General features: G+C 46.8%; 2 protein-coding genes across 2 annotated transcripts; both read right to left on the bottom strand.

Annotated features, from left to right (window-relative positions):
• LOC109732690 (probable receptor-like protein kinase At2g42960) lies at positions 1-6,006 on the bottom strand. Its single transcript, XM_020291881.4, has 9 exons — positions 5,320-6,006; positions 5,141-5,187; positions 4,062-4,811; positions 3,859-3,963; positions 2,711-2,833; positions 2,470-2,640; positions 2,235-2,364; positions 507-716; positions 1-432 (listed from the first exon to the last, which is right to left on the bottom strand). The coding sequence occupies exons 3-9, from the start codon at positions 4,724-4,726 to the stop codon at positions 301-303; spliced, it is 1,536 nt and encodes a 511-aa protein (XP_020147470.1). The 5' UTR covers positions 4,727-4,811; positions 5,141-5,187; positions 5,320-6,006; the 3' UTR covers positions 1-300.
• A 97-nt stretch (positions 6,007-6,103) lies between these two features.
• LOC109732688 (peroxidase 42) lies at positions 6,104-6,847 on the bottom strand. The gene has a single exon (XM_020291879.2). It carries the CDS (start codon positions 6,845-6,847, stop codon positions 6,104-6,106), a length of 744 nt encoding a protein of 247 aa, XP_020147468.2.
• Positions 6,848-11,893: the final 5,046 nt, after the last annotated feature.

Here is an 11,893-nt window from a genome sequence, read left to right as displayed (position 1 = left end):
TAAAAGAATGGTCCACTGTCACAAACTGAAGGAACATCCCGGTTCACAAGCATGATCATCCCAGGCACCAACACACACATATACAGCACAAATCAATTGAACAAAATACCAGGGAATTCATCCTCCAAGACTGCTTCTGCTCGACCTAACAGCTCGGCCTAAACTTTAGCTACTAAAATCTGGGCGTGCCTTCATTAACCAACTAATATTTCCTACAGGTAATCACCTTAGTGATGAACATCATTTCTCGGACTGATCAACGAGCATGAGTGCCCATGATGCAAGACAGACTCGTAAACGTCAGGTCTGAGACCTGTCTGATCTTGAGCTGCCAGTCCTTTCTACCTTGATTGCAAATTCAGCCGAAGTTGATCCCTCTGTAATAGATTCAATGTCCATGCTTCCTGTGCGACTCCTCCGGTTTCTCCGGTCCTTGTAGGAAGAGAGATGTTAGGCAAAATTTGTGGTTATAGCATACATTATTAGAGTAGGATTTTAATCATTACCTCCCGGAATGGAACTTCTTCAGACTCAAGCATCCTAGCAACCTGGCCCATCTTAGGTCTCTTTTCAGAATCAGGATCAACACACCTTAGGGCAATTAACAGAGCTCGCTTAAGAGCCCTAATTGTTGGCCTAACCTCGAGGATTGGATCAACCACTTCTTCTGCTCTCCGGTTGGCTATCATCATTTTGAGCCACTCGACAAGATTGACCTAAATAAGAGAGTTCATTATCATCTCAACAAAAATATATACTGATTTTTTCATATATAAAATACTTACTGGAGCAAGCGAATCACGAAAGCATAATTGTCAGAAGCAAAAACTGATACAAGAGTTTCCATGGACACAGTACTAGACTATCATATAGTTTAATTGCCATTTTTAGGATTTCTGCCATTTTTACTGAAACATTAGCACTGTAGATCTAAATAATCTTGGTACCATGTCCAATAATTCAATTTATCTCCTGAGCTTCCATGCTCAGTCTACCTAAACCCCTAAACATCAAAACCCAGCACTTTACCCATAAACCTTAACTAACATGTCGTGTAACCCTCTACTCGAGTTGGCGGTAGTTTTGCCACCATGATTGACATGGGTGGAGTGGTTTCTTCACACAAAATGATGTACATGTTTATTAAGCACAAATGGCTATCTACTTTCCTCTCTCCGTGGTACTCAAATCATCTGGCTGTCTCCTAGGTCGGCCATGGCCTATTCTCCTGGTAACCTACCACACCACCACCAAACACATATCTTCTGGTGACGAGCATTGACTGCCATACCTGCTACCGCGTGCAACCTGTCCATTTTTTTTTTTTAAAAGGAGGTTGAAAACTCTGGGCTCTGCATCATTGTGATGCACACCGCCATTTTCATTAAAGTTGATGCAAGGTAAGAAGACCAAATACATCAAAGAGAAGAGTACAAAACATGGACAACTACGGCTTCACCATTACAATATGTGAAATTAACACCAACGACTAAGTCAGACTTCTTCCGCAGCAACGTCTTCAAGAAGAGATAAACGCCCTTGCGCCGTCGTCGCCACGTCCGTCCGGAGATGGGCAGGACAAGGATTTTCATCCAGGATGCCGAGACCAACCAGTGAAGGTCAGCACATCAACAAGAAGACAACGCCTTCAACAAGAAAATGACGCAAGTACGTCGTTGCTGAGCCCGACCAATAAACATTAGAACAAAAGTTTTCACCCCGGATGTGAAGCGGTGTTTCAGTCACCATCTTGAAGACGGATCTACCGATAGCGCACCAGCTTGTTCTCCACGCTAGGCCGTCATGGCGCTAGTGGAAGGTGGGGCAACCTGTCCATGGCCTCCTGTTGTGCAACCAGACCTGTGCTGCTTCCGGAGCCACTCTAGCACAGTGTCTGCCTTTGTTGGCACCACGCATACTGCTGTCCCTCTCCTTACTTCCCGGCATCCATGAAGAGGAAGAAACTCGGTGGTCTGTGCTGCTCCAGTGATCTCATGCAGCGGCAGCCTAACCACTTTAGGATGTCCAAGAATACAGCCAGTGTGTGGGCTGGAGGATGAATGCTAGTATTTGAAGTTTAGGATGTAAAATACCCAGTTTTAGAGTTTGGCAGTTTAAGAGCCCGGCACTAAAGTTCAGGGTGATCTGGAATTTCTCCAAATTATATGGTGTAACATCCAGAAAGGTATAGAACAAAAGCATGAAATTGCAATGAACGAAGTCTAATCATTTACCTCATTGGAAGAGCGGCTATAGTCAACAGGGTCTCTTCCTGTCACAGTTTCCAACAAAAGAACACCAAAACTATAAACATCGCTCTTTTCATTCAACATCCCAGTATTAGCATACTCAGGTGCAACGTATCTAGAACAAGAAAAAAAACATGATAAGTATTAAACTCCTTTAAGCATTGTAAAATAATGATGCAAAAGACCATGAATATAGGATAAATAAGGGTGAAGACAATACCCAAATGTTCCCATCACTCTGGTGGTAATGTGGCTTTTATCTGACCCTAACATCTTGGCCAATCCAAAGTCAGAGACTTTGCCGTTGAATTCATCATCGATCAAGATGTTGCTTGACTTTATATCCCGGTGTACAACTTTTGGTTCTATAGCTTCATGAAGGTACGCAAGTCTGCAATCAAATGAATTTAGACAACAGAAAGGATATGTATCTTACAGACTCAGGAACTGGTGAAACTTACGCTTTTGCAGTGCCTATAACAACCTTCATGCGATTATCCCAGGTAAAAACACCATGCTGGCGCATAGCTCCATGAAGCCACTGCTCTAAGTTACCATTGTTCACGAACTCATAAACCAACATCCTGTTAAAAAGAAATCACCGTTATATTGTTGCTGCGGTGCATTCTAAAGATAAAACCCCACAATGACGCAAGTGGTGCCAATTTTTTTGTCTCAGAAGCAAATGATCACAGATTACACAAAAGGCAATCAACTGTCACTAAATAGGGAAGAGTACAGAAGTATGGTACATATGGCCCCTGAGCAGCAGCATATACCAGGCCAACACAAATAACTCATGATGCTCCAGTGCTATACAATAGTTCACTAGTTTTTGCTGAAATCACTAGTCGTCAAATTATCTATGCACATTCTTCCACACATGGCATCAGGTGGAGCATTTCTCTAGGTAAATCAAATTCATACTCAACCCACTTGATCCCACCATCTCTACTTTTCCATGTTGTAAATTGCATTGCATTTTGCTAAATTGTACACCTGGAGCAGCAGGTCGACAGGGTAGCCATATTGATAACCACTCCTATATCTTTTGCAGAAACACAAGATCTACAAATAAACATTAATGACGTAGCAATGTTTGGTTGCTAGCTTCTGGAAATATGAGTTAATATAATAAACCACTAAACCATAACAAAAAGAATTGAAGTCACAGTTCCCTCATCGCTGACTGGCCATAGTGGGAGTAACTTCAACAGTAACATAGGATCCAACTCAGCAAATTTGCCTATGTGGCAATGAGTTAATGAGGAGAGAGGTGATTTGAGTAACTTAGCTAGTTACCGTAAACATCACATATCTCAATACAATATGGGTCTATAACCTAATAAATGAAGCTTTGCATGACACCACACTTTATGTTACTACTCCTAGCCTAGGCCCCAGGGTCATGTGTATGTTACTAGTGTAAGTTACTCTCCACTATGGCTAGTATTACCAAGACTCATATTAGGAACTAGTCCAGTCCTTACACTAACTTGAGAACAAGCTTTTTCTTAACAACAGACCTAATTTTGCCTGTTGTACTGAACTGCTTATGCGGCTGAAAGAAATAATTGAGCAGGTGAGTGATGCCTAGCACTTCACATACCTATTCACTCCCTCAACACAGTATCCCAGCAGACGGACCAGATTCTTATGTCGTACATGTCCAATAGCCTCAACCTCCACCCTGAATTCCTTCTCCGCCTGCCCCCTGCAAACCCCAGGACGATGCACAACAACACAATTATTGGAATAAGTATAAAGATAAGAAAAGTACTAGCAAAACACCGAAAGCTGAGGTGAGCTTACATGTTGTTAAAAATCTTCTTTATGGCAACCTCGGTTCCATTCACCAGACGGCCACGATACACAACTCCGTAACCACCCTCTCCAAGCACATTCTCCTTTGAGAAGCGATTGGTGGCGAATTCAAGGTCGCGCAGAGTGAACCAGTGACCCCAACCAAGATGAGAGAACTCAGGAAGGCCAACGAGGGGCGATGCGGACACAAACGCAGCAGGAGAATACGGCTTCCTACCATGCCCTGAGCTGCCATCTTCACCAGAATGCACACTGCCAACCCGGTCCACATTGCACACTGAGATTCCCTGGCTAAAGTTATCATGATCAGAGGACTTGCTCAGTGCCATATGCCCCGCTGTCTTCCCCGGCTCCCGATTCACGGCATGCTTGTCCTGCGTTGGGAAGCTAGGCTGCTCACGTTCATGCATCGTTTGCGCAAGGCTCCGCCCACCGCCCACCCTGTCTACCGGGATCTCCTTGGAGTAGATGGGGATCTGTGTCTGGCTCAAGTTCTCCATGGTTCTCTTTGTCTTGCGACGGGACGCCGCCCAGATACATATCATCAGCAAAATGGCCACTAGGAGAGCGACCACACCGATTGCAATCCAGACCCACAATGCCAGGCCAAGAACCTTCTTCGTCATCTCTAAACTCAGACCAGTGGAAACCATGGCGGCAGTGTGCTAAAATTTGGAGCTGTGCCGCATCAGAGTAGAGCACTGCTAGGCATCAGCGACTGTAGGCGAATTCTTCTCCCTGACGAAGGACAGTAGTAACGCGGTTAGATACAGTTAGGTTGTTGTTGCATCGAGACAATCAACGCATCTCTCGCGTGTTACAAACAAGCATAGCATCTCTGTCCTCGCAAGAGAGAGAGAGAGAGAGAAGAAAAATCTGCTTGGACGGACGATTTCTGCCCCGTACAATAATTGCTCCGACAGACACGCACGCGCTTTTTTTCTTGTCTGTAAGATGCATCGATCTGAGGAGCGAATGCTAGAATGGAGAGGCAAGAAGGGGAAGGAAGATGTCTGATCTCAGTGTGGCAGTAGGATCATTTGAATGAAAAGAAAATTAAAGCTGACCTCTTTGTGCCGCAGAACCTCATCCACTCATTCGTCAAGCAAAGAACCTGAAGAAACAAGCAAAGAAAGAAACAATCAGAGAGGGAAAGAAGCAAGAAGGAAGCGAAATTAAGACGACCCGTAACGAGCATTTGTTCAAGCTAGACAGTTGAGACCGGGAAATGCAAGCAAGAACCAACCGCGCGTAGCAAAGCTTGAGAAGAATCCAGCCTGTGGCACCAATGGCGACGGGGGAACCCGAGAGAGGGAGAGAGGAGATGGGAGTAAAAGGAAAAGTGGGGAAGGAGGGTGGTGGATGTTGCAGGTGTGGCATTAACGGCTGGCTGGATGAGGCAGGCAGGAAGACGCGGAGCAGAAACGGGTGAGGGAGGCAATTAAAGAAATGGCGTGGTAGATTGGTGAAAATGGCGAGCGGGAGGAGGTCGACTAAGGGGGGCGGGGCAACGTGCCGGTCTGCAGGATAAGGTCAACTGACAGAATATAATAACTATATGTATTAGTACTAGCATGGCGCAGAAGAGAAACAGGGTTCATGGATTCAGGCTGGCTGGCTGGCTGGCTGGCTGTCTCGGGACAGCCTTGGCCACTATCTTTTGCTTCCCCCGCCCCGCCGGGCCTGCAAATTCTTGGTGCATGCCGGGCCACGCACAGCTGTCGCTCCCTGCTCGTCAGGATCCTCTGCCCCAGTCTTTGCCTAGGAACTCTTGGGGCGAGTTTGGTTGCATCCAGGCCAACCAGGCTCGCGCGGTGCAGCATCTTTTCGGACCTCGGTTGTTTGGTTCCCCGTATGCACTATTCAGCCCGCATAGCACGATTCTTAAAGCACCCCTGGGCCTGGCCCGTTGGGAATGGCTGAATCGGTAGTTTCCCGAGAGCCAGGCCCGAGCGATGCTTCGAGGCGCACGTGGGTGGCTCTCTGGAGACGTGTGTCTCGAATTAATCCCCCCTCTCTCTCCCTAATCCTCAATCCCCTCTCTCTCCCTCCACTCCAGTGCGCGTTGATCCCGTCCGTCGGCGCCCGCGGCGACGGCGACAACTGGTGAAGCCGAGAGCCCACACGTCGGACGCCGACCCCTGCTCCTCACCGCGCGCGACCTCCGGCGACATGAACGCCGGCGTGCCGCTCATCGGGAGCAGGGAGTCCACGGCCCTCGCGCAGCCGAAGTCCGTAGGCCCGGATGGCGGACTCCGGGAGGCAGCCTTCGTTCCCAACGGCCTCGTCGGCGAGCGAGCCCCGGGCGCGACCTCGAGGAAGCGGGCGGCCCGGACGGTGTAGTTGGGCCTGCCGGAGAGCACGATGGCGTCGCGGGTCGCGAGGGCGGAGATGTCGGCGCACGACACGGTGGCGCTGCACGCCGCGTGCACCTTGGCGCGGATCTCCTCGACCAGCTGTTGCGCCCGCGGCTGGAGCGTGGTGATGGGCCCCATGGCGGGCTTGGTGCCGCTGCCCTTGAGGTACACGGAGTCGCAGCCCTGAGGGAAGCAGTCGTGGAAGAAGATGCGGAGGAGGTCGGCGGCGAGCGCCACCTCGCGCTGGAGTGCCGCCTGCACGGAGGGCAGCACGATGCTCTCCAGCTGCGGGCACGTTGCCGAGTGGAAGCAGGCGCCGTCCAGAGGGGCGGACAACGACGGGGAGAGCAGAACTACGACGGTAACGAAGGCCAGAACCAGTGCGCCTGCGCCGCCGCTGCTGCTCGCAATTGCCATAGTTGGTGCGGTGCTGTGGGTGTGGACTGTGTAGTAAGCTAGCTAGCTAAGGCTAGGCGTGTGGCTTGCTCAAGTCGTGCGAGCTCTCGGCCGGGACCTGGAGCGGCTGCCGCCGGAGCTGGGCGCGGCCACGGTGCCGCGCGTGAAGGAGTCCAGGTGCCGAGTGTGCCCATGGTCGCGGGGAGCTAGCGGTGGACATGATGGGAAGAGAAACCTCCGGCGCGTTCAACGTGTTCGACGAAATGAGATGCCAAACTTGGTGGGTGTTAAGCTTTGTTGTTAACTCCTAATCATATGCATGTATGCAACCAAACGCCAGGTGAAAATTGCATCTCGATGACAAGACCTCCATATGCATGCAACCAATCAACTGGTCATCTACGTTTTTGACCCTGTTTTTGCTTATCCAGGCCCTGCTCAGCCTGGCTCGTTTTTTCCCTCTGAGCCAGACCCGACAGCGAAATCAACCAAACACGCCCTTGGTGGATGCTATGCTCTACAATACCTATATTCTATTCTTTGGCGTAGAAGAGCCACGAGGGAGGGACGGAGCCGTTTCCAGGAAACATGTAAACTGGACTGAGAGCATCTCCAGCCGGCCCCCCGACAGCCCCCCAGGAGCACTTTTCTAGCGCCGGTTGTAAAAAAACGTCCCAGCCATGCACCCAGGACCTCGTTTTTCGCCGGATTTAGCGAATGTTACGGCCGGCGCGCCCACCCCACACCCAGCTCCCTGCGGGGCAGCTGGGAACGCCGGCGCTCGCCTTTTGCATGCGCAGGCCCACCTGCAGCCCCTCTCTCTCCCCTCTCTCCTCTCTCCTCTCCTTTCTCTCTTCCTTCCACCGCCCCGCATCTCCCCTCGCCGGCCTTGCTCCTCTCCTCACCAGCCCCCGCCCCGCATCTCCCCGCTCGCCGCCTTGCTCCTCTCCTCGCCGCTCCCTGCCTGCTCACCGCCGTGCTGCGTCCGGCTCCACCCGACCAGAGACAGAGGAGCAGAGGGGAGAGGCGAAGCCGGCGACGGGCCGGCCGGCTCCTGCCGTCTCTGGCCGAGCCGGGCCCGCCGCACCCGTTCCCAGCCAGAGGGAGGCGCGGGAAGGCGCGGGGACGCGGCAACGGGCGGCGCCAGAGGAGAAACAGAGGCGGGCGGGCGACAGTGGTCTTCGACGGTGCGGGCAACTCCGACGAGCTCCGGCTGATATAAAGACACCGGCGGGACCGGGGCGACGAGGCGCACCCGTTCAGAGGCCAAGGGGGCAATGAGGAGGGATGGAACGGAGGGGAGGCCGCGGCGACATGAGATTACAGAGGCGGCGACGGTGGCGATGGTTTTCGGTGGAACAGCCAGCTCCGGCGAGGGCAAGTGGGTGGGGCGAGCTGTGGGAGTGAGGGGGAGCTCGTGGACAGGTTGGGAGGAGGGGAGAGGGGCTAGGCACGTCGGGGTGGACCAAACTCCGGCGATGGCCACGGTGGTCCAGGAAGAAACGACGACCTGGGAAGCACAACGGCTGGAAATTTTTTACACCCAAAAACTAAATTAGCGCTGGGGCCTCCCAGGAGGCCGAAAAAACGCCTCATGGGGGGCACAACGGCTGGAGATGCTCTGAGATTGGCAATCCCTAACCCCCTGTAAATCTATTATATATAAAAAGTAATTAACGAGCTATGAGAAAAAAGAGATTAAGCTAGAAAATCCCACAAAAATTAGAAACATCCGACCATTAATTAATCTGACTAGCTGATTACGACCAATGAATCTCCTAAATAGTCTACATAATAATTCAAACAAATTACCCACCAATGCCCTTCATTATTTTTTATCATACCCCTTCAATTTACAAAGCTAGAAAAAGTTAGGTTATTAGGTTATGGAGCTTCTGTCCAAGATGTTGTCGCGGCCGCCAAGTTCTAAACGCTGCGCTCGGCTGGCCGGCCAGACGTCAATCCCATGTATGTACACTAGAACATCCGGCTCTATACTTGCTTTGCCCATGTATTTACGTCCAAAAGAGCTACATGGAGATCCAGAGAATATTTAACTAACGCCAATGCATGTATGAGCGTGGGTACGCGGACGAGGCGGCACGAGGTGCCGAGCTTTTGAAGACTGGCCGCTGATATATAGCGGTCGAAGCAAGGCAAGAATGGCCGGAGTAATTAAGGATGGTTTGACTAGAGCCAATGCTTTGTACGTGTGTTGCCTAGGTCGCCGGCCGCTCGTGAGTACATGAATAATGGAATACTTCATCAATAGGAACGGCCAGAACGATGCAATTATGGTCCAGCCATTGATACAAGGTTGATTGTAAAATTTTCTACACACAGCTCACAGCTTGGTGCAGTGACGTACGTGAGGTATTCTTTTCTACTGATCCGTCTCTGCACGCATGTATAATACTCCTCTGTCCCAAAATAAATGTTTCAACCTTAGTATAAATTTAGTACAAAATTTACTAAGATCGAAACACTTATTTTGGGACGGAAGAAGTACAACAATAAATCTTCAAATTTTTATTAGCATAAACTACGTAAAACAAGATCTGTACATTATTCGTGGTTGTGTGCATATGTCAATAATACAAAATTAAAACAATATTGTATAACATGCAAAATAAGAGGTGTGCGTCATCATTTGTTTTGTTGAGCAAAATTTATAAAATAAGGACACACTGTTGTAGCATCTAACATTATTAGCCTAATCAGTATGTAATGGTTTACAACAATTTTTCTTGACAACAATTTCTCTTTAAACGCTTCCATCAATTTTTTGGTATATATTTCACGCTCTCCTTCGTGATCTCAGAACCCTGCGTCATATTGTTACATGGCAGTCCGAGTCACATATTACGGTCCCAAAAACAGGTTCACTTATAATTTTTTTTATTCAAATAAAATAATGATCCTCCCCCTTTTTATGATTCATTTCTAACATTCAGCGATGCGACGAGGACACCTACAGCTTATGTGCTTCCACATGCTCACATATCAAATTGTGTACTAATGACTGAATTAAATATTAGGTAAGTGAAAACACCTTTTTCTCGATGAAATTGAACACACCTTGAATCTTTGATGCATTATGTTTTGTATGATTGTGTAGTTGTTAACACTGGTACATAAAAATGCTTCTGAAATTATTATTATTTTCACTTCTGCACTGTACTGTTGCTATTGGCTTCATGCGTACTTTTCTAAGAACCACATTCTATGTTTCTAACTTTGGGTAGTGAAAGTAAAAGAAGTTATTTGATTAGAAAGGCGGAAATATCATAAACCGATTTGTGATAACAATATTTTCCATATAGTAGATCGATATTAGAAATTTATGAGTGATGTAAAGGTTCATGTACAAGTTGGTCCATTGTTCTGGACACTTCAGGTTTTGAGATAGGAAAAGGACAGGGTCTACAAAGCTGATGACTATCATGTTAGATTGAGGGGCATCATGAGTATCGAATCAAGAAACAATATGGACGTTGATCAGAAATAAGCTTGCAGACCCACAAGAGGTTCTAAAGTTTGTGTACATTACTTGGGTAAATGATTCATTCTACTGATTAATCTGTTATGCAAATTATAAGATATCTTTGGTAGGCTACCAAAAAAGTCTTATAATTTGGGACAGAGGAACAAAGTTTTATAACACACACCTATAATCGCTTTTCTCACAAAAGTAGGTTGCACCACATGATCTTAGCAGATATGTATGGAGTAAGCTGCACTATCAAATTAGTAGACATGCCTTGAATTAACAAGAGCCACACCATTTTATTCCAAACATCTTAAAATTAAGAAATTCTCTTTTTCCACAAAAGGCATCATCATTGTTTCAATACCAAATAAGAGGCCAATAGCAAAAGTACAAATTGGTATGTTCCCTATAGACAATAATGTGCAGGTTTGGAAATATAGCTAAATTTAATTCCAAAAATGTAATTTATTGAATCAAGTACGTGTATGTTTGTGTTTAAGAAAAAACTTGACTGCAGATCCACTTGCATGTGTAATTTTATAGTTTCAATTCAAAATTTCCAATCAGTCCGATCTTAAACTTTAACCTACTCGGGTAACTACAGAGAAGAGGGTCTCATTAATGATTTCCTGTACAAGCTTATACGTAAAATCACTTGGTGTACCCAAAACATATGGAAACCAATATGGAAAAACAAAAGGATCGACACACTACTTCGAGTATCAGTTTTCCATTTCTCACCTTTTATCTGGCTTATATTTTTATGAGCATAATTTCAATTCATATTGTTTTTTGTGATACCATCTTTCTTTACGGGAAGTGTAATACCCTCTTTGATAATCAAATTTTACAAAATCCTTTTGGACAAAGTATGAATACACATTTAATAACTTTGTGGTTTCTCTGAACTTTGTCTTATATCTTAACTACACACATTTGTATGTTCAATTCTTCCTTTTTATGTCTTGCTTAATTAGTTTGCAATATTGTATGGTCTTCACTATTTTACTTCCCCCGAGACTAACTTTTTTTCTTCTGAAACGAATGGATTGTTACCGAGTTTATTGGTAGAAAAACAAGTGAATGCCAATACATCAAGGGCCAAGCCCACTTGAATATCGGTATAACATGGGTTAAGTCCATTGGTTACATAGTGAACAGAAGAAAAACATGCCAACCATACAAGCACAAACCAACGGGAAGCTTGCTCCTGTGGGAGGAGCAAACACATGAAAGTTCCGCCGCGGTGAAGGAACACCCACTCCTAAGAAGCCGCAACTGCTATTGTACTAACTTTTGTTAAGTCACTATCTTTATATTGTGAGGCGTAACAATTGATATTTCGGAAAGAATTGCATGCTTCACTTTCTGTATTTCCGGACTATTAATTATTGTTGTAAAATATTGTTAACCTACAACTATTCCATAGAGCTTATGAAATTTATATAGCATACTGAAAATAGTTTATAGAGTACTTCTCAGTATACATTACCATCAAGCTTAATGTCAAGGAGGGGCACGAGCAAAGTGGGGAAAAATTGTAAGTCCAGTCTCATTCTTATTGATTTTACTCCTTT

This window comes from Aegilops tauschii, chromosome 3 (genome assembly GCF_002575655.3).
Source record: "Aegilops tauschii subsp. strangulata cultivar AL8/78 chromosome 3, Aet v6.0, whole genome shotgun sequence".
In the NCBI taxonomy this organism is placed as follows: Eukaryota; Viridiplantae; Streptophyta; class Magnoliopsida; order Poales; family Poaceae; genus Aegilops; species Aegilops tauschii.
This window is presented reverse-complemented; position numbering and strand designations above follow the sequence as displayed.

Bases quoted from the DNA above. Each gene is read 5' to 3' on its own strand.
- LOC109732690 (XM_020291881.4), bottom strand. From the start codon at position 4,726: ATGGTTTCCACTGGTCTGAGTTTAGAGATGACGAAGAAGGTTCTTGGC. The intron at 3,964-4,061 runs GTAAGCTCACCT...TGGGGTTTGCAG, and splicing joins AAGAAGATTTTTAACAACAT to GGGGCAGGCGGAGAAGGAAT. The intron at 717-2,234 runs GTAAATGATTAG...TCTCTTATTTAG, and splicing joins ATAGCCGCTCTTCCAATGAG to GTCAATCTTGTCGAGTGGCT.
- LOC109732688 (XM_020291879.2), bottom strand. From the start codon at position 6,847: ATGGCAATTGCGAGCAGCAGCGGCGGCGCAGGCGCACTGGTTCTGGCC.